The sequence below is a fragment of the Siniperca chuatsi genome, linkage group LG17 (assembly GCF_020085105.1).
Source record: "Siniperca chuatsi isolate FFG_IHB_CAS linkage group LG17, ASM2008510v1, whole genome shotgun sequence".
Lineage (NCBI taxonomy): Eukaryota > Metazoa > Chordata > Actinopteri > Centrarchiformes > Sinipercidae > Siniperca > Siniperca chuatsi.
In genome coordinates this window covers 22260347-22283510 of record NC_058058.1, presented here as the reverse complement: position 1 = coordinate 22283510, position 23164 = coordinate 22260347, and the positions used below count along the sequence as shown (strand labels likewise).

At 38.1% G+C, this 23164-nt stretch overlaps 1 protein-coding gene across 3 annotated transcripts in view; it reads left to right on the top strand.

Moving 5' to 3' along the window:
* The window catches only part of LOC122864233 (CMP-N-acetylneuraminate-beta-galactosamide-alpha-2,3-sialyltransferase 1-like), a 60679-nt gene that overhangs the window by 22008 nt on the left and 15507 nt on the right, over positions 1 to 23164 (top strand). For 2 of the 3 annotated variants that reach the window (XM_044171491.1, XM_044171490.1), the window contains 2 exons: positions 12827 to 13508; positions 16441 to 16634. In XM_044171491.1, coding sequence (XP_044027426.1) covers positions 13218 to 13508; positions 16441 to 16634 — 485 coding nt within the window. In that variant the 5' untranslated portion in view covers positions 12827 to 13217. The remainder of the gene's footprint in view (positions 1 to 12826; positions 13509 to 16440; positions 16635 to 23164) is intronic. The other variant, XM_044171492.1, reaches the window with a different exon arrangement.

The window sequence follows — 23164 nt, the reverse complement described above, 5'->3', positions numbered from 1 at the left end:
TATTATCTCCTGGTCATTAAAAAAGTGAAATCCTTTACATACATTACAGAGATGCCACTGTAATAATGGCAGATTGTTTACATCTGCCTCTATAGAAAGGAATCAGATATAATATTGTTGCTGTGATTTTAACTGGTCGATAAAAATGTCATATTGGATGTTAATGCACTGTTCCTTAGACCCTGACTAACTGATTTTATTACTGACTGACACAGACAGATTCCACCACTTATGACCCCAGCACTGCCATCATGTTGGGACTAAAACAAACTAGCTGTTGGACTTCTGACACAGCCAGAAAGCTCAGAGACCATCCAACAGTCCACATGGCGGCCCAGTCTCGACTACTTGGGGGGGTTCATATTATTAACAACCTGCAGTGGTCCGATAACACTGTGGCAATAGATTAGACAGGGCAGAGCTGGCTGTTCTTCCTGAGGTGGTTCAGGTTATTTAAAGCAGCCTGTCTTAATCCCACACACTGTAACTGAAAAGTTTGCCAAAAAGTCCATCTGTTCCCTGCACATAGGCTTCTTGAATTTATAAAGTTCTAAAACTTTTTAAAAAGTTGTTGAGGTCCTTTGATGTAGATGAATGGGAGTATAAAAAGATAAAATTAGCTTTTTTAATGATTTGATGTTGGGTTTTTTTTACATTAATGCCACATTGAACGTGATTTCTCGAGACTTATAGTATATATTTATAAGTCCATTAACCATTGTATGGTTTCTATTAATTTCTCTTGGGGTCCAGTACAATTTGTAACAACACAGATAGAAAATATCTCCTCCTACACAAGCATCTTCACTGTCTTCCCCATCCCTCCCTCCTCTGTTACTGGCACACATGTCACATTTTCAACAGATTTGAGGAAGCTAGTTAACAGCAGTGACTCGACAGAGAGTTGTAGTGAACAGCATGCAAAGTACTGCGACTGTTGTCGCATTTTAATTTTTGGCTCAAGAGCCCACACATCTATTGCTGGACATCGCTACATGTGAAGTCAACCAAAGAGTGTTGGGGAGTTCGGCCAAAACTAAAAACTATAAATTCTGGCCTTTACTTGAGACAGGCTACTACTGGGGCATATTTTAATGTTTTTGTATGTGCTCCATTGCCATGTCAAACTGCTGTTGCCATTAATGTAAACTCAATTCTTCCTTCTTCCTCCCATTCAAAGCTGTTCAGCTGGCAGAATACTGTCACTTCTCTGGAAGTCTATGTGTTGTGAAGGATCTGCAGGAAGTGTTGCAGCTAAATATTAATACATCATGGCGAATTTGAATTGGTTAAAGCAAGCCCCAAGAGGACATAGTTTTAGAACAGGTAATGGGGTTTTAGGCACTCTGCGGCTCTCTTGGCTTATTGCTTTTATTATACGGTTGTTACATATACCTGGTAAGGTTTCATAAAATAAACAAACAGCAGCAAAAAATGCAATAATTTATTGATAACAAATCATCATTCTTCAAGCAATGTAGTTCTTCAGCGACATTTAGCAGAATGGTTGCCAAGCAACACACAGATGCAGTGGAAAGCTTAAAGATTGGAGTGATTATTAACATTTATCTGGATAACGCCATTAATTGTGCAATTGTTGAAGTAGTGTTCAATTATGTTAGCACTCCTCTTTGCTGGTACAGGGGTGTTTGACTCTGGACAGATGCCTTTTATTTGCATGGTGCCAGAAGCAAGGATGTTGATCCAGCATCTTCTCTAATTGTAATTTGGGTGCAAGTAAGATTGCAAGGACGATTCACATTTATACCTCGTCACTGAGACGATCTCTCTTGCCTCTAGGCCAGCATCAGAGAGTTTTTGTACAGTGGTGCTTCGCAAGCAGTGGTTGGGGATTTTCTCTGTGCTGGCTGCTTTACAAAACCTTGGCAACAAGGAAGGACAAGGAATTTCACCCCCATGGGCTCTCTAGTATACCTAACATTAGGAGAAAGAAAAAAAAATGTTCCCATCATGTTGCAGTTACATTATAACCACATATGTATCTACCATCAGAAACTATTATGCTCACTTGCTCGCTTTCCTCTAGCTGTTGTCACTTGTCAGGTATATCTTTTTTTAATTATATCGCTGGCAATTGACAACATAACTAGAGAAATGTGAGCATAATAGGCTACAAATAAAAACATGCAAGCTAGCTAAAGTCATATCATTAACTTACCATTGATCGTTGGTGTAGATTGTCCGCTTTGGATGGAGATAAAAGGCCGGTGGATTGGGCGGCAGCAACGAGAGGTATTTCTCCAACAAAGCGACAGGACACAGCGGGTTCCCTGGCTGCTCAAACATAAATCCCTGCAGGCTCTCCTTGTTTCATTCGCCAGCATCTTTGTGGATTTTTTGTGCATTCGTTGAATGACAGCGTTGCGTACTTCTGATCGTTCTCATCCTGGCGGATGATAAATGATTCGGGCTTCAGTTGGCAGTTGCTCTCTTTAGCTGTGCATCCCATATGCAGCTGCACATCGAACCATACTTTGTTGACAAGACCTTCAGGTGTATTTGGATTCAGTGCCTGAGAGAGCTTGATCTTCTGAAAGTCTGTCTCCGTTAATGCTTGGTGGTGGAAGTTTTTTCACTACTCCAGCGAAAACGTTGGGCTTCGAACGCGGCTCAGCCAATCATAATCAAACACTGGAACTAGCCATTTTATAATAAAGTTTATAAATCTCTGAGGTAGAACAGTATATGTGTTAAAAAGCAAAGATTTATTCCCTCATTTATTCCCCAACGTTTATATTGGGCAAGCCTGTATTTGCTCAAACACATCAAGGCTTTACCAACTTTTATTTGACATTTTGTCATAAACAGCTTTTGTTCTTCTTCAAATTTTGTTCCTAGAAAACATCCCAGATATAACACATTGCACGTTGTTTATAGGCAAAGGTTCCTTAATAAGCATTAAGTGTTTGGAAAGAATAATATATTAGAAAGCTACTGAACTTTTGAGGCAGATACTGGTCTCACAATGATTTATCCACCAATATTTGTTTTTAACATATAACACATAACATAAACAAACATTTTTGATAAGGATCCCATTAATTTGGTTATTAAAGAAGTGTGACCAAAATATGTACTGACACATGGGACATTCTACAGTTGGAAAATCAACTTGTCAGTACTCTCTGGTGGACAAACTATGAAATTGAGATACTGCGTCTATATATTAACATATTGTTGACATTTATGAGCTGACATGTCTTGTTACTTATCAGCCAATATATACCCCAATACTGATATATCTGTACCAAATTTCATGGCAGTCCATTCAATGGTTGGCAAGACATTTTACTAAAAAACAAAAATGTCACTAGAGAAAAAGTCAGGAGATCCAAAGTCATTTTGATACATTGTCTGTGGACAATGAATGTCTGTACAAACTTTTGTGCCAATTCATCTTGTAAATGTTGAGATATTTCACTAATAACCTAAAATGTTAACCCTTAAGTGGTGGCTCAATATTCACTCTGGATCAAGGTGGTGGACGACGGACTCACACACTGACATTGCCATCCCTAGAACAATACAGCAAAAAAATTTCACATTATATGATTCATTATTAATATACAAGCTAGATCTTAAAAGACCTTTAACCTTTACAGCTTAGATGTGTTGCTCACTTATGGCTCCGTCTTCCACTGTGGAGATGCATATAGTTCGGGAGAGAAGATTGGGATCATAGGGGGCAGGGAGTCTTTGTTCCAGAAAAGAGCACAAGCTAGAAAGTGAACTGTGAAAGCCAGAAATGTCAGCACTCAGACGTAATCAGCGAGTCATTGATATTGGTCAACAATGATATAAATTCCCTGCAGATATACAGTATTATGGTCACTGTCAGATAGAAGGTTAGAGTAAGCTTTTTGACAAGTGTTTGTACCTGAACAACAAAATAGACTGATCTGCCATCCCTGCGGTTAGGCTTTTGGCACGTTTAGGCAACAAAGACTCCTTGGTTATGGTTATAAGGAAAAATTGTGGTCATGGATAAAGGAAACCATTATTGAGTGTTGGTAGAAGACATGATGCAAATCGCAGTCTTCTGTGTTGAAGTTAAACACTTTGAACCATCCACCCAGACTTCCACACACTTAATTTTTGTTCCACTGTAAGGACATCACACCACTTCCTGCTGTGCCATGGTACTGAACATAAACATAGGTTCTTTTACGTTTGAACAAATAACCAAAAATAACCAACGCCATCAATCTCTGGAGAGGACAGCGTGCTTTTCATGTTCTTCTTGACAGAAGTGGATCTTTCCAAATGCAGAAGTGGATCTGGAACAAGATCAGAGACAGAATGAACTCCTCAGTGGATCTGACTGACACTGGTAGAGAAATCATTCAGTACAGCAAAAACATTTGAGAAATTAAACAAAGAGAGCATCCTTCTGCCATGCAGTTGAATAGGACCGCTTGCACTTGGAAACAGTTCTGTTTGAAACATGTTTCCTAGTTGTGTTCCAAATCTCTCACATCCTTGGAGGATTCTTCCACACTTTAAGCTATTTTGTTGCCATGTGTAGTCAGCCTTCTGTAAACATGCTGCATTGCCCCCTGATCTCCTTTTGTGGCTCATATTGTCACATCTATAAAATGCGGTGGTGTAAAACTGCTGTTAAAAACTTTCTATGATCAAATACACTGAGCATAAAGAATCATCAGCATCATGGTAGACATATTAATGTCAACAAAAATGTAAATGGGGTGGTTTATTTTGTTCGAGGCTTCCCACACTTTCCCCGGTGCTGATGATTAATGGGACAGACATCGCCTTTTGGATGGAGGACTTCCTTGACAAAACACATTAATACTAAGGCCTGTTTTACATTCTCTTCCTGGCTGCATCTACCTATCAGTGGAAGTGCAGGAGAAACATTTGTCTGCATGCAAAAAAATCTGCCTCATCAAAAAATAGAGGAAAAAACAGGAAAAAAACATCAAGCATCATGGAACATGTATTTTGTGTTGACAAATGTGCAAATGGACTACCCATTTCATTCCATCGGACATATCCCACATTTTCTGCTTTGTTAATGATTAATGTGACAGACGTCTCATTTTGGACAGAGAACGTGCTTGACAATGCACATCAATAATCAGAGCTGCTTTACATTCTGTCCACCTTGCTATCAGTGGAAGTGCAGGAAAAACATTTGACTGCATGCAAAATGGTTGGAGATTTTCCATTTGAGAGAAGTCATAAAAACCAATTTTCAGGGGAGGCTGGAGCTGCAGCTACCTCTACCTGAGTTTGGTTTTGTTACATCAGGGGCTTTTCCTATCGGAAAATCATCCGCCAACTGATTCTGAGCTGGGAAGAGCAATTGGTTTCTACAAACTCGTATCGTGTGTGTTATATACATATGTTGCGTAATTACCATATTTGTGTATTTTGTTCTTCCTGTTATGCCAGTCTCTTGAATATACAGGACAAAGTAGGTCTAAACAATTTAAGGAAAATATCTAACTGAGATTTTTTTTTGGCCCAATATTACAATTTCTACAGAATCTGCTAAAATATACAGTATGTCATCAGAGAGAGAAAACGTCTAAGCAAACTTGCCTAGTTCTCTATTAAAAAACTACCAGTTTAGCTCACATTAAAGATATTGCATCATTGGTATACTCAGTAATATTCAAATATAATCATGACATTCAGAAGTGGTGTTATATTTATTGATAACAGCTACATAGTTGGCAAGTTATGATTATTACAAACTGTTGGTAAGTCACGTCTGAAAATGTTTTGATATCTGACTGACGAAACCTAATGATACTGTTGACAGCGCTGCACTGTAGCTACTTAAGCTAACATTAGCTTCATAGCTAATCACAGGCCAAATCCCCTTCTGTTTAAAAAGCCAATAGCTGAAGGAATAAAAGACCTCATGTATCTGTTTGCTGCACCTCTAGGGAGGCGATCATTTAAATTTACACCAGTAACTTTACGCCACACATTCACAATTTTTCTCAACAAGTTATTGTTTTTCACAGTGAGATTACCAAACCAACAGATCATAGCAAATGCTGAAGGTGACTCAATAAAATAAGTATAGAACAGTTACAATAGAGACTTGTCAACATTAAAACTTCTGAGCTTCCTTAAGAAAAACAGCCTTTGGTTTGCCTTTTTATGAATAAAATCAGTACTGGCATCAAAGGTAATTTTATCATCCAGGATAGTTCCCAAGTATTTGTACTGCTGGACTGCAGCCACAGGCTCTCTCTGTTACCTTGTTATTCAGGCTATGTAAGGTACAATTAATAAGAAGCTCTTGTGATTTGAAAATTGTACTCTTTCACATCACGACTCAATCAGCCCTAGCACAGAGCTTCATTTCCTTAACATTTTGTATTTGTAAATGTATTTTTGAATTATTTATCATATACATCTATGTATGAGTTCCCAGATAGTACATGGATTCTATTTTAACAGCATTAATTAAACATTTAATTATTGATCAGCATATATTATAGCCTGGATATTAGTACTACATTCTAAACCTCACTAGCCTACCAGTGGGTCAGTCATTACAAACTCATGCTGTGCACGTAAACATTGTTCAAAACTGCCAGAATTTCATTTTAAATTCTAGTGGAGATGCCAAAGTACCCTAAGTTACCAAACATGTCAGACTGAAGGAATAATTTCACTTGATGGAATAGTGCAGCCTTAAAAAAAACGTTGAGTCTTGGGTTTGAATATAAAACTCAGTGTAAACATCATATAGCGCCATTGAAAACGTGGAGGTGATACAGAATATATATGATACTGTCAGAAAGGGTGGAAGGAGATGGTTTTTCAAAAATTAAAACTACTTAAGGGGGAAACAGGGGAAAACTGTATGTTAAGGGGTTTAAAATGGTAAGTCAGAGCTGGTGGAATTGCTCAGAATCATAGTGTGACGGTTCATCTCAGACTGCAGTGCTCTGTGCTTGTATTCAGTGACACCAGCCTGAAGTGAATAAGGCAGCCTCACAGGGAATTAACTCACCAGGGAAACTTTATTGCTCCCGGCAACTACAGGTACATGGATGGGTGTGAAGGACGTGACAAATAAGAGTCTGCAGTAATCAGTTGAAATGCAATGAGAGAATGTCAAAGTGGGTGGAGAATACAATTTTGGAATAATAAAATTAGAGATGTAATCAGCTGCTGAGCCAGGGCAAATGAGTAAAGGTCTATTAGAGTTATGTTAACAACAGTAAACCTAACAGCAACACGACATGTAAGAAGCAGGGGATGATGTAAATGGAAAGATCAGTGATGAATATCTGCTGCTATGTAGCAGTGTAGAAATAACCGGACACAGAAAGCATTTCTTTCCCCACACATGTTGCCTTTGCAATAGTGAGAAGCATCATTTCATCAAAATCCACTTAACAGCCCATGAGATAGCATACAGTCAAATGACATGATAAGACTTAATGGGGAGCATGATTTAATTTCGCAAAATTCATGAAATCTAAGACACACATTCATGTTCACCTCAGGATGAACTGTAAAGACTTTTGTGATCCCTTGACCTTTCCTCTAGTGCTCTCATCAAGTCAACATTTTAATTTGTTCAGTACTTTAGTTAATGACCAAACACCTGCAAAACTAATGACATTCCCATCTGTTCTTTGTGTTTAGCGCTAATTAGCAAATGTTAGCATGCTCACACGCTAGACTAAAATGGTGAACATGGTAAATGTAATACCTCATTAACATCTGCAAGCTAACATCAGTATTTAGCTCAAAGCACCTCTGTGCCTAAGCTTGGCTGTAGACTTGTAAGCCACATTTGGAATGGATAGGGAAGGTGGGGTGATTTTATTATTTTATTATTTTATTTACTATCTGCGCTGGTCAGTAATTTTAATCTAATCCGTAGTGCATATGTGGGTAATTCTTCACCCCCACCCCAGTAATAATTACAGCTGCAATTACCTACTATTTTTTGCTGAACTCGCTGGTCCTCTGTAATTTAAATTCCATCCAGAGAGACGTCCTTGTGTTTTAAAGTGGATCTCTGAGTTTTTTTCCGCATGTAGAGCTGCTTAAATTCAGGTTAAAATGCTGAATGCTAAAATACTTTTTGACTTCCCTACCATGTCTGTGGCACCATAAGCCCATATACCCCTACTAAAGACATAAATGTTTAAAATGACTCCCAAATCATATTATATATTTGATTATATATATGATATAAAGGCTCACTAATTTCTTTAAAAAACTGAGCACTGTAGTTTTTTTTAGCAAACATTGCTCAAACAGGAGAAAATAGAACAATTTTTGGGGACTATTTTCAGCTGCGGATTAACACACATTTAGTGCACTAGTGAGTATTTATCAGTATAATATCAGCAGCGATTGATTGGTGTATGTCGGTTGACTCAAAATAAGCTACAGTGCCCATGTTCTTCATAACGAAAGAACGTGTCACACAGTGCAACCTGCTTAACCTCGGCCTGTTAGCGCTGTCATTGTGAACATGTTGCCAGGCTAGTGTTAGCATTTAGCTAAAATTACCACTGTGTTTGATTACAGCCTCAAAAAGCTGCTAGCATGGCTGTAGACTCTTAGTCAAGTTAAAATATTTTAAAGAAATCATTAGCCTTATCCTTTAACATATAACCAAGTTAGATTACCTGCAGTGGTCTCCGGTCTTAATGTCAATTAAAACAAGAGCAAATGGAAGTTTTTGATGATAAAGTGTAGTTTGTTCCCTCTGATGATCTGTGTGAGGATGCTGGTCACATACACAAATCAGGACGTGTAAACATCAATAGCTAGAAAAGCACACTATGCCAGTTTAAAAATGTATAAATAACACATTGCTGTCAGGCAAAAAACAAAACCTCTCACCTTCAAAATGTCAGGAGCTAGACAAACAGCCACATTTTAAATTTGACTACTGCATCTCCTGTTTTGTCCTCTGGATTTTGAAAGAGTTTCATGAAACCATGGGGTCACACACTGTTTCCAGTGTTTTTCTGAGAACCATATTCCCCCTCAGTTCAAGCATAAAAAAGAGACTGAAGTTAAAATTGTTTACTGTAAACATGGTTTTAACTTGACGGTTTAAAGAGCACAAAATAACATCTTATTTTATACATTATATTGTATGTTTTTTCATACAATCCACCTTCAATTTAATAAACTACGACTGACCCAGTATTATGTTCATATCTGTGAACTGACTTCAGAACCATTTCTCAATTTATTTAAATCTTGTGAGAAGACCTTGCCCACACCTTTCAATCTCTCAATGCCCTTAAAATCCTCTTGATGCGCTTGAGCAAGACACATAACCACATAACCTCCCTTTTTTATCAAAATAAAGCACTGACTAAAAGTCAGTATCTGTGAAAATGAAATGCTCTCCACCAAAGCCAGAGACTAGAGCATGAAGACTCATAGATGTGATGCCATCAAATGTAAAATCTGGAGCTTTTTTTATTCTCTGAGTGATATTATTAGTTATGGAGCAGAAATTTCAGAGAAAATCCCTCTGGATTTCTTCTCTGTTGCCTTTAACATCTCTTCTTATTCATCCCGTCTGGTGCAGTTTCAGATACTGAATGTTGATGATAGCAGAGATTCAAGTTATTTTATTCCTAGCTTTGGCATAATATTGTTCATATTAAGATACAGGGCTGTTAGGCTACTTTATTTTTACATTTAGGGTTTCTAAAGCCCTTTTCAGAAATGCCATACATAACATCGCTGGCTTCATCTGTCAAATGAATGGCTTTTTGTCATTCAGACATAGGTCTCTGTTATGTAAATGTTCCTCATGTGGCCTTCCTCTTTAGGCCCTGTTTATAGTGACTAAGCCCTGTGTGGAAAAAACGCAGGCTCGTCATTTATTTCAACAAGCTGTGCATCTCGTTTCCATAAGTGCATGTTTTACCTTGTGCTGCTGTTTATGACAGCATTCACTTCAGACTTGTGCCAGATTAGAAGTGTTACTAGATTGCCATCGTGACTTTTAAGTAAAAATGACTCAGGCGCTGACATGTTAAATGGCCATCACATTTATGTAACAACGAGGTGCATGTCTGCGTCAAGACTCAAGGTTACTTCTTAGAGTTGACTCCCACTGAGAGAGTTGGTTCAACTCAGCAAGCATACTCTCTCAGCTCAGCAGAAATACCTTTCTCAAGTATATAATACATAGGAGTCTTCAGAACTGCAGAATTTTGATTTCTCAAATTGCTCACAAGTAGCAGAGGTAAGCCAGGGAGAAAAACAATTTCCACACAACACAAACTGAAAACGCTTTACTGTAACTACACCCTACAAAGTTGATGACTTCTCAAAACGGAAGATTAGGGTGAAAATCACAGCTCACACACTGCTGCTTTCCACCCCCTCTCTTTCGCTCTCCCTCCCCTCTGAAGTGTGAACAGACGCTTTGCTGTCTCAGCTTAGCGAACTTTGATCAGTGCAGGGTTGCCAGCCTTCAGTCGGACAAGGTCAGGGGAATGAGATGATGGCCAGTGTGTTGTCAAAGGTGGGGAGTTGCCACCTGTTTGAGAATATATTCTGCTTGCTTTCACATCTACCTGGACCCTTAATGCCAAGGGGCTTCAAACTGAGTGGAGTCAACAGCCTGCTTTATAGAAGTAGGCCTATTCATTGAAGTGTCCATTATACGTGTCCCCAGGTATCCTTGTCAAACTTGCTGCCTTAGACAATAACCAACCTTGGGCTGTATGCAAATCCGCAGTCTGCTGTGAGTTACGGCGCTCCAAACAGCAGACAGGATCACTTATAAGCCTTCCTGTGCATTGGCCTGTGTCAGTGCTGCTGATAAACGGCTGTACAGTTTGTTTTTCTGCTCTGATTGCGAGAATGAAATCAACAGGCAAGCTGTGTCGCAGCATAGTCTTTCTCAGCCAGTCTTACCCCCAATCCTCTTTGCTTCCCTCCAGGGTGGAATTTGAATGACCTGATCAATTTCCAATCAGGAAAGACCTGCAGCCTTTCTCTCATTGTAATGGCGTTTCCCACAAATCTTCTATATGGAGGGCTCACTCCGAAATTGTTAGAAGGAAAGGGCAGGTAGCGTGTTTTCTGGGGTTCATAGATATATTTCTCACCCTGTGTAGTGATGATAGTGCTTTATCTCCAACGTGGATCTGCTGTTAGCTAAAAATAGAAGTATTTGTGGAATCCTAAACACAGCTGCACATCAGAATGAAAGCCAGGCCCTGTTTAAAGGCAGAGGTGGCCTTTTCATGTTGAAAATGAAACCCCAGGAGGTCTGGCTGCTTTGTCAGTCATGAAAAGCTGGGGTCTGAAAAAAACATTCCCCTTCTCTATTTTATTCTGGGACCAGAATTTATTCTTTGTCACCAGCAGGTCTCTGACTAACTGTATGAGCTCTATAGTAGCTCGAACATGGTTTATACCAGTGGTTCCAAACCTCGTTTGTCAGATGTACCCCCACAGCCCTGTCTAATTAACTCAAGTACATAGCATGTTCCAAATGTGTTCATTTGAACTCATTTCAAACTGGGTGTTATTTAACACCATTAATTATATTAAAGCAGATATTGTTACAATATTTGGAGTCGCAGAAGCTGGACATTTCTTTTAGCTAATTCAACCATTTACAGTATCCATTACTTTTAGCTAACTATGTCACTCATTTATCTATTTCAACCCTATATTTATTACTTTTAGCTAGTTTTCTTGCACTCGATAGCAACACGTAATGGTGTTACAGCAGACTATATACAGTGTATAGATAGATAGATTGATAGATAGATAGATAGATAGATAGATAGATAGATAGATAGATAGATAGATAGATAGATAGATAGATAGATAGATAGATAGATAGATAGATAGATAGATAGATAGATAGATAGATAGATAGATAGATAGATAGAGATAGATAGATAGATAGATAGATAGATAGATAGATAGATAGATAGATAGATAGATAGATAGATAGATAGATAGATAGATAGATAGATAGATAGATAGATAGATAGATAGATAGATAGATAGATAGATAGATAGATAGATAGATAGATAGATAGATACTACTCCACACATACCCCTGGCAACTGCAGAAGTACCTCCCAGGTTAGAAATCACTGGTTTATATAATTCACTGGTATAAAAAATAAATTAATAATTTAAAAAAAAAAACTCTTTTAAAATCCCACTTTGGGCATTTGTATTGCATGCATTTAAAGTGGCAGATTGGGTAAGACCATCAAAGAAAGAGCAAAATGACTGCAAAATGTTTCCCTAATGTACACATCTTTGTGAACATTTGTGAATGTGACACTGGATCGATGACTCATTTTGGTATTATCCCAGTTTATCAATGATTTGGGCATTTTGACTTTTGTTGTATCTCAATTAACAGAAGCTGTTTCCAGTTATTGACATATTCCTAACGGTGGGATGTGAGGGTTGTTGCCCGTTTGTTCCAGGAGAACTGTAATCATTTTCACAATCAATTGAGACATTTTTGGTGTTTGATGGTCTTTTTAAGAGCTGAGAGACTGTGATGCATCCTGTGTAATGTCTTGAAGAAAAAACACAGCAATAAACAAAACACTGTAAATGAAACATTTTCACAGCCATGCACAGAAACTTGTAGTGTGAAGTTATTTAAGTTAGACTTCCAAGACAGTTTCTTGGAAAAATTTGTACTGTGAAAGTACACAAATATTGAGAAGTGCAGAATTGACACTCCCTTGTGTACTTAACGGCATTAGAGGCCCATAGGCTGTTTTCTTACCCATTTTTCAAGAACGTGTGTCACAAAGATGTCTTTTTATTTGCATTCTAGGTGGATCATTAAAGAATGGATGACACATCAGTCACAGAGTCAGCATCTGAGCAGTCAGTAAAACTGGCTGAGTCTGATTAACCAGGAGCCATCAAGCTGACGGAATCACACAGTGGATATACCTTCCTTTGGTTTAGATGAATCTGCAAAGAAACCACATCGATGGATTTTATTAAGGACATTCATGAACCCAATCCTGTGTTGTCTGAAAAATAAGAACAACAGGGTATGCTCATTGGACAGCAGTGATAGATTGAGCCACTTGCACCATGTGATCAACAAGGTCTCTTTTTTTTTTCCTCACATCTTCGGTACTCTAGATTTATCATGATGCTATTTTTGTCCGTTGCATTCCAAAAGTTCCCAGCCAACTGATTTTGACTGTGACATCATGTCTCTACCCAAGCGAAGGAAAATCAGGACTTTTGCTCTGCTGTTTTGTGTCATTACGTTTACAACATTCCTGTTCAGTTACACTTTCCGGGACCCCTCGTTCTACTTCTTCAAGTACGCTTTTCGCCTGTCTGACAACTTTTTCTCCAAAGGGCTATGCGCCTGCCGACAGTGCATGGTGGAGCTGGAGGACGACCCCTGGTTTGCTGAGCACTTCAATCAGTCCATCCACCCTCTAATGACCAGGGAGAACAGCGTCCTCTCTGATGAAACCTTTAAATGGTGGCAGGTAAGATTCAGGGGATGTGTTTTGGGGATTTGCGATGCTATCCGACAGAGGATTGAAAAAAATAAAACATGCACATTCAGCTTCTGAGAGCAGATGAGCTGCTGAAAAGAAAGATCATGAATAAAGAACAGAGATCACACACTGCTGTAATTCTCCCAAGAAGTGTTTGTTTTTGCCACATTGATTGTTTCAAATCCAAGGGATCTTCACCAGGATCAAGTTGTGAAGCAAACTCCCACGCACAATTTGTTCACATTTAACAACAACTGTTTACTCTCACCATCTTTCCCACACCTATAGATGAAGAGAGATATTTTCCATCATAACTTGAGTGTATACGTAACCATTCGCTCACTTAAAATCACGCTCTGCAATCTGCATTGTTCCTCCAGAAATAATGCTGCAAACGTGCGACTATTAAGGAAAAAATCTTGCCTTCAGTACTTGAACTTTTTAAAATCATTAATGTTCTATGATACATAAAGTGTTCTACTTTTATTTGGCTTATGTATGTATGCCAAATGTGGAGCTAGATCCAGCAGGCCAATAGTTTAGCTTAGCATAAAGACTGGAAGCAAGGAGAAACAGCTAGCCTGGCTCTGTCCAAAGGTAACAAAATATGCCCACCAGCACGTCTAAAGCTTGCTAATTAACACATTACAACTTGTGTGTTTAGTCTGTAGAATCTTGTAGTGTCTACTGGCTTTAGCTTTCAAACTTAAAGTGCAGACATGAGTGGGGTATGATACTTCCCAAAATGTTGACTTATTTCTTTTATCACTACTTTAATGGTACACTATACTATGCAAGGCTGATAGTAATATTAGTGTATTAAGCTCTTTAGCTAAGCCTCACTGCTATGCTTAGACTGTAATACTTCTGCATTAATTTGAAAGGACATACAAACACCTGCGTCATAGGTGTGTGGTTATACTGTCCAGTTACTAGAAAGTAATTGATACATGCAAGCCAGCTGGAATGAAGAAATCTAAGTGGCGTGTAGACAGGACATATAGTATAGCACTCCACCGATTTTATACATTAACATCAAGTTATCGTCATAGTTCGTACCACTCAGCCTGTGAAAATAGTTGTAAAATGTCTTCTGTGACTCTGGAGCGAGCAAGTCCACTCTGAGAACATAACCCTGATGATGCCATCATCAAATCTGTAGCCTGCGTTACAAACTTGGGATGTGGAGTTTGAAAGACATGGGCATTTACAAGTCAGAAGATGCTATTGTGTTGCATTACGGGAAGTGTAGGATTCAGTTTATTTGGAGCTTGAGTCTCCATACTAGAGACCAAAAGTCAGGATATTTCTAAGGATATCTTCTGCCCCTGCTGCTAAATTTGGACTGTTCTTTTTTTAATCTATCTCTCACAAATCCCCCAACTTTATGGAAGTACAGTAATAAATTGCTGGGGTGCGCCTTTAAAGGTTGAACAAAATGTAATGTACCCTGGTCATGCTGGCATTGCTTAATGAAAACAGACTGTAAATTGATTTTCCATTCCAATTAGAGCTAATATGTTAATGCATTTTCAGCCTTTGCTTTGCAAGTTATTAAGCAAGACAAATGTATATCTGGCAAATATCCAGTAGCAGACTAATTTTTGAGTTTTTACTTGTGCACTACTACCTGACACTGCAGTCAGTGGAGAAACCTCTGCCCCTTCCATGATGGATTTTGTCACCCTGTATGATTGCTGAGTGTCAGTGTTAAATGGCTAACCTGGTATTTACTGTTAGTGAAACATTTCCTCATATCAAACTCCATTTGGGCTCCACTGCACAATATCTTAATGGATGTAATGCCACCTACTGTACATTTGGCTAGTCATCCACAGGCTCATAAAGCACACCAAACATAAAAATATATCCAGAATTATTAGATACAATAGCTGTTAAAGTGTTTTATGGAGAATTTCTTGTTTAAATCCACTTTAATTTAGAATTCACGTCAGTTATATAACTAATTATGTACCAGCCTTAGTTTAATTCTATCAAACCAATATATACTGTACTTTCTGTAAATCCCATTATTGGAGTATAGCTCTCTAAATTAGAAAAGCCTATTCACAAAATCTATGTCACACAATAATCCTACCTTTGTCTGGGAGGCATTCGGTGCCTTAGGTATTCCCACATTCACCTCACACCACATCCAATTAGAGGCAAGAATAGAAAAATTAGTGCAAGGTTGCCTGCTGTCACTACTCATTTCAGGAAATGCTTCTAACAGGGAGCTTGATGAGGCAAGTGTCACATATCAACGGTAGCCCAGCCAGATGGCTCGGGCTGCGCTGCTGCAAGGCAAGGGTATGACCTTTCAGGTGTACCCGGACTCTTTGTTCCAATGAGATGTCAAAGCTTACATGTTTCACGGCTAAATGGAATCTCTGTAAAGGAGAGTTTCTAATTAGACATAAAATATGTCTAATATATGTTGTGTAAATTAGTTTTATACTGAAGCAGAGTCTTATCTATACATGTCTTATGATTAAAAGCTAATTTCAATAAATAATATCTTATTGCCTATATTCAATGCTACATAAAATTAAAAAATTGTTTCCCCAGAATTGTATTGGCAAGGTGGAAATATTAATATTTAGACCATGAGTCACTAAAACTCACGAGAGATTGCTGCAGAACATTCTGTATCCGTTCTGTTTCCAGCTGCCACAGCACAATATTTAACAGAACGTAGTGCACACACATTCCTACATTTATTTGCTGTCGCTCTGAGTTCAAAGCCACCAGAAGAAGGCCAGGCCAAAAGAGCCCCCGCAGACGAAGCTAAGCCGCCCTTGAGGTTATTTCAGAAATGTGCTCGGTGTCTCGAGCTCCGCTGCCCTTGTTCAATCACTTCTACTTAAAGTGGCCCTGGAGCCGTTGCTCTCTCTGAGGCCTGTCTTTGCTGTGTCACCAGTGGTTGCAGTCAGAGAGGCAGCCGGCCAACTTCAGTGAAGTGGTGGAGGAGCTGTTTCGACTCATCCCTGATGAGGTGCTCTACATGGACGCCAGCACCGAGCGCTGCAGGACCTGCGCCGTGGTGGGGAACTCTGGGAACCTGAAGGGGTCCCAGTACGGCGGCCTCATCGACTCCAGTGATTTCATCATAAGGTCAGTTAGCATTTCGATCTGTGGTGTGATTTTGAGAATAACAGTCACACGCTTTTGACATTTGCAATGACATTTATTTTTTTTTGTCACTGACAACAGTCTCCTACTGCTTTAACTGTTTCTTTGTCTTATTTTTGTAGCTTTGGCTAAATGTCTGTCAGTTATGATGACACTGTTCCCACCAAAGTAAATGATGAGATCTTTGAAATACAGTAACATTGCTACGACCAACTCAGACAGGGCAAGAAAGATGATCAAATACATAGTACACAAGCCATCAATTTAGCCAGATTATCTAAACCACTTTATTTGGAGGTAAAACTTAAAGAACCACTGAGGTCACATCATGTTTTTTGTTTTTGGGGGGGATTTGTTTTTTTAAGGCTCATTATGATATTGCTTAGACTCAATATCTTACAATTTTACTTTTTTAAGGTAAAAAATTAAATAAAACAGAAATACAAAAACCTTTAGTATTTAGGGTTTAGTATTTGTCCATATTGCAGTCAGTGTGGAGAAGGCTTTGAACCAGCATTTAGACCATCACTTAGGGAGATTTTTAGTGGATAGTCAGACATTTCTATGGTGGTGGGGTTGGGGTTGTGTTTGGGAATTCAGACTTATGACCTCGTTATTTCTAAAATCCTGGCTATGGCTCTTCCCTCATGGCACAGGAAAAATATGTGTGCACACAACTGCGATAGATCAAAGTTGAACTTTGAAGTCAGTCTGTAAACAGTGATGCATGTTTACAACTAACAGTTAGGGTCATCATTTTGCCATCCAAACAAATTTGGTCAACCTGGGGGTTTAAAACCTCCGATGTCGCCTCACTCCCCGAACTCATTAATTAACTTTGTGATACAATTATATTAACGATAGGAATGATGGTCAAATCTACACAAATAAGACCCGACTGGTTATAAAGTGTACATGCAACTAATGATTATTTTCATTATAGATTAATCTGCTGATTCATTTTTAGATTATTTGGTTAACCATTAGGTCTATCAAATGTCACATGTATTGTGAAAAATGCAGTTTCCTAGAGGCCAGCCTGACATATTCAAAGTTTATTCGATCAACAGACTAAAACCCAATGACACTCAGTTTACTATCATAGAAGATTGTGAAAACCAGCAAATATTTACATTTAAAAAAGGTGAATGTTTTTTGGCTTAAATTATTTAAATAATTAATAGACCATAATTATTTTTAATATATGCTGTAGTGGAAGAAGTACTTACATCTTTTAATTACTGTATTCAAAGGTGGCCGGTAGAATGGTGACAGGAAATGAGGGGAGAGAAAGGGACGCTGTGATCACAGTGTATGCATCTTAACCTCTAGGCCACATGATACAGAGCTCTAACTGACTGGACCAAAATTGGTTTTCATTTCATTTAGTTCACTCACACATTTTAGCTAGTAGTTTTAAGCTAGTGTGCTTCTATTTTGTCCCACCTCCTGTAGCACTGATCTGTTCTAAAACAATGTGTAATAAAATCAACTGCAACATATCCAGCATATTATACTGTATGTATACAACAATGTTTTGCTTTGTTTCATAATCAGTTAATTCAGTGGCAGACAAACACTGGAAAAAGTTTTCATTTTGCTCGCTGTGCAGTGTCCCCGTCTCTCTCTGTCACAGTTATTTCTGCCACGCATCAGCCTGCACCCAGCTCAGAGGTGTGGTTGGAGATTTCAATTCACACATTGTTGTTCTGCGTTCTCAAGCATTTGAGTAAATTGTCTTAACAAAGCACCAGATGAAAATAGTAGAATTTGAGTGTTGCTCCCTGTGATCTGCCACAGCAATTGCAGCTCGGCAGAGAATGAATTGGAAAAGATGGAAAAACATGAGAAGGAGATTTTCTCGGAGGGGTTGTGCATGAGCTTTCTGCTGCAAAACTGTTTGCTTTATGATAAAATTAAGCTAATTTGGACGTCAAAGGATAAACAAACATTGTCTTTCCTACTGTTCAAGCAATATCTCCAGGCTGGACAAGTCACAGATTTGAGTCTTGGCTGTCTTGTGGCAGGTTTTGTTAAAACTGGATACTGAATAAATACTGATCTGTAGATTGAGCTGCAAGGCTGCAGTGGCGGAATATGCAAATCCCTAAAGAGTGGAGTGGTATTCCCTCGTTTTTAGAATGAATTAATTAATAGAAACAATTTTAAATAATGTTACACTCTGTCATCGCATTATCTACAAGTATACTAACCATTCAATTCATTCAATATCCTAAGATTGTTTCTGCACAGAAATGACTGCCTTAAGGAGGCAGTAAATCATTGTAGAAGATACTTATCGTGAGCAACAGAAAATAACACTCCTTATTAAATGTTCAAACCAATGACACTGATAGGACATCAGCTCAGAAATGATATGGGAACACAGTCCAGTGAGTATGAACAGGGTCTGAAAACCAATGACTTTCAAATATCCACAATACAATTCACCCAGATCCTCTAAAGCCTCCTTTATAGACTGTTATAAATATTGAACAGCATTGGCCTATCAGCTAAAGCCTCTTGTTTGTTCAGCAGATTGAAGTGGTAAAATAGATTTGAGTCTTAAAAAGAGCCTTTGCATCTGCCTTCGACAGACAAAAATAAGCTCTGTGGCTTTTGAATAATGCATTTTTGTTAGGCTGTGTTGTTTGAAGAACTAAAAGTAATTATAGCTATTAAAATTACATTTAAATTATGTTTCTGTTCTTCTAAGACATACTAATTGATAGGCCGATGCATATGATTGCTAAAAGCACTTTTTTAGACATCTTATCTTAGGGAAACTTAAAAGTTCCCACCATACCCATTTCCAGTTTGTATTTGATTGCAGATAAAAAGTACATTTTAGACACAAAGTCGATGCTTTTATCTAGTAAATGTGAAAATACAGCTAACTCGTTGAAGACACAGAGATAGTGGAATCGCACTTCATTTCTTCTGTAGCTCGGACACACAGTGGAGATAAGGAAGAACAATTTGGACCAAACAACACACAAAGCTGGCCTGGTAGCTTCTCTTGCATCATGATCAATTAAGTGTAACGGAAATTGCAACTTAAAGGTGAGGGGCGTAACAAAACTATAACTGTGTGTAAATATGGCATGTATAGGAAAAGGAAGGAAGGAAAAAAGCTAATTCATGGACTGAATTAATCTGCAGTCCCACTTCAAAATTAAACAAGAAGTGGGAACGAAACCATTGTGATGAAAAAACATACAGGCAGCTCACTGACATTTACATATATAAAAAGGTAAGCTAAACCCAAACAGTGAAAAGTATTTCCGTGAACAAATGAGCGAATTCAGCTTCTGAATGATCACGTTGCTCTGCAGTGGAGAGCACATAGTGGCAGTAATGCGAGGTTCGCAGTGAGTGAGTGGCTCTGTTTGGGAATAACAGCTGGATTTAGTTAAGAAATCCAGTCTAGTGTATCACCGCAGAGCAGAGAACCATTACAGTCTGGTATGAACAGGTACCCAGAGCCTTTTCCGCTCACCCCTCGATAGACAACATCATCTGTAACCATGGTAACTGAAATTTCACTGATGAAAACTAGACTAAAATGTCTTAATTAAACTAGACTAAAACTAACAAAAATCAAAAGACTAAAATGTGAATAATTATTATTATATATTATTATTATTTTACACTCAGAATTCGCGCACTCAAATAAAATGGCGCAGGGGAACTATAATGCACTCAGTGCACTGTATATAGTCAGTAGGGAGTGATTTTGTACATCAAAATCAGGTGCCAACTTAACACTGGATCCAGTAGTTTGAGGGGAGTGAATAGGGTAACTAATACATATCACCATGAAACTTCCCCAGTTGATTAGTTACATTAAAACCATAATTTTCTTTGTATTGTAAGTTTTCTTTAATTTTATGTTTAAATGTGCAAATGATGTATTATCTAATTAAAAATGTGCTAATTTGCATACATTGCCAGAACAGAAATCTGAACATTGGATAAAGCCAAGTTTAAAATTTTAAATTTTAAACTCCATAAATCAGAAAATACTGTCAACAGCCATAAAAAAATCTATTTTCACCATGTTTTTAGGAATATATAATATATGTTATATAATAATCATATCAGGCTATGAATGATATATGAACAGACCCCTATGTAAAAACTTTCAGAATATAGATAGGAATAAAATTGGAATGTTTGGTGTAGGTAAGTGCTACTGAAGTGGAGATTTTTGGCTCAGAGTATAAGAAAAAACTCATTTTGAGAAAACAGCCTTTGCAAGACAGTACAGGTGAATATGCTAATATATATATATATATATATATATATATATATATATATATATATATATATATATATATATATATATATATATATATATATATATATATATATTAAGACAATTATTTTTTGTACTTCAAGTTTTCTGAAATGGTATGTTTAAATATACAAATGAGGCATTATCTAATGCTAACATTTGGTGAATTTAGGAGAAATCTACAGACACAAATAGACAAAGTGTAGTAAAATAAAATAAGCGCTTTATTTCCGGTAGTCTGAAAGAAGACTATTGTTATGGAAGCAAAATAACCCAAAATCTCAAAATTGACCAGTGCATGAAAAATCGATGTTTTTGCCTGGGGTGTCTCCCCTTGAGTCTGTGGTATAAAGGTGTGGATGCTTAAGAGGGGGCTGTTACAGTCACTTTCACTGGATGAAATGAGGACTGTGTTAAGACTGATGGCAAATGGGCTTCATGATGATGTGGCTGACACGAAGATCTTATCAAGAGGGTAAACAGAGCGCTACTTAAATATCCAAAAGCAAATTTCACGCAGTATTCTTGCACGGCTCTTAATTTATCACAACACAGCTTTGTCGCTGTGTAAAGTCACATTACTGCACTTATCTTCTTTGCCAGCCCCCGCTGTGACAGCAGCATGGCATTGTCTACCACTTCGATTATCGTATGACAGGGACAGCACCAAGACAAGAGTTATTACTTTGCTATTAGCAGAATAGTTTGCTGCAGAAGTATGCTATGGAAATATGCGGTTTCCTTTTTATTTATTCTAGCCTGAGCATTACACTGGGAGTCATGCTTGGTTGGAAGCCATGGTGCTGAGCCAAAAGGTCACCCTAGCTACACCGGAACAAGCAGTGTAACACTAAGGTGTGGAATACATATTTCACAAAACTTGGTCAACATGCTTGAGGGCAACACAGTGTCCAGAATACATTTTTATGAAATGTTGGTCTCTCCAAATCCAGACAAATAAGGATACATATTTTTTAAAACGTATAATCACTCCCATCTCTTTTGAACACAGAATAGCTGATCATATGCAATCAGTGCTTCTGTGTGCTCAACGGGCACACTGGCAGATTTTATTTGAAAAGAAGTAGGCTGTCTTGGATGTGTGATTGTCTTATCATTCATATTTACTCTGCTGAATTGAGGATCAGTCAAGCTTATATTCTACATGATGATGTAAGCCCTTGCAAATAACTTCATTAAGATGGATCTTATTACATCCAGCAGATGTAATAAGTAGGCACATCACATTTGTGACTCAAAATCCCTGCTTTAAAACAGGGATTTTCACACAACTAATACACAAGCTTTCGAGCTCTAGCTTTCTTCTCAGTTTGCTTAGCAACTAGTAATGATGCCCTTTAAACTTGTTTACAAGATTCAGAAAATGAACTTTTTACTTTCTCTGTGAGTGTTATAACCATAATGATATGTTCCTGGGGGCCCACGAATGACCAGAACTTCAGAACACTCCTTAGAAATGCCTCTTATCCAACAACAGCTTCTGAGTAAGGACAGAAAAGCTGCACTTTGTGTTTGCGTAGCGTAAAGCTTGTTTTTGCATTATCCCTCCTTACTATTATTATTATTGTTATAACACAACAGGAATAGTATTTTCAAAGATCCATCATCACCAAAATTTAAGACTTAAATTCCATGTGTGCCCAATCCACTCTGCAATCAATCCTGTCTTTTACTCAGTGAACCTATTCATTATTGTGACACAAAGAACAACGGACTTCAGGGGGTTGATTGCCACTTGGGCTACCGCTACACACTAACTAAAGAGCATAACTGTTCACCCAATAGTTAGAATCAGATTCCACCTGTGGATCACACCACTGTAACACCAGACTAATGTTTTGTATGTGACCAGGCCATATCGTGCTGTAATGTTATTCCCCGCACTAATTGTGGTCACATTCTTTTGATTCCTTTGTGATATTGAGTGATGATGATGGGAATGTTGGCCTTGTGTCATTACTCAGTGGGAGACTATTGTCATACAATCGCAGCGTTTACATTTATTCATTCACTGTGATAGAGTGACAATCACTGGCTTTGTTGGGTGTGTGCTATTGAAAAGGAGAAGATTACTGAGACTTTCTTAATGTAATCTGCTTAATGATATCTTTACTAACAACAATCTCCAACAGCATTTGAAACTTGTAGGAGAAAATTCTGGCAGTTTTGCTTGATTAGCCTGTTGGATTTCTAG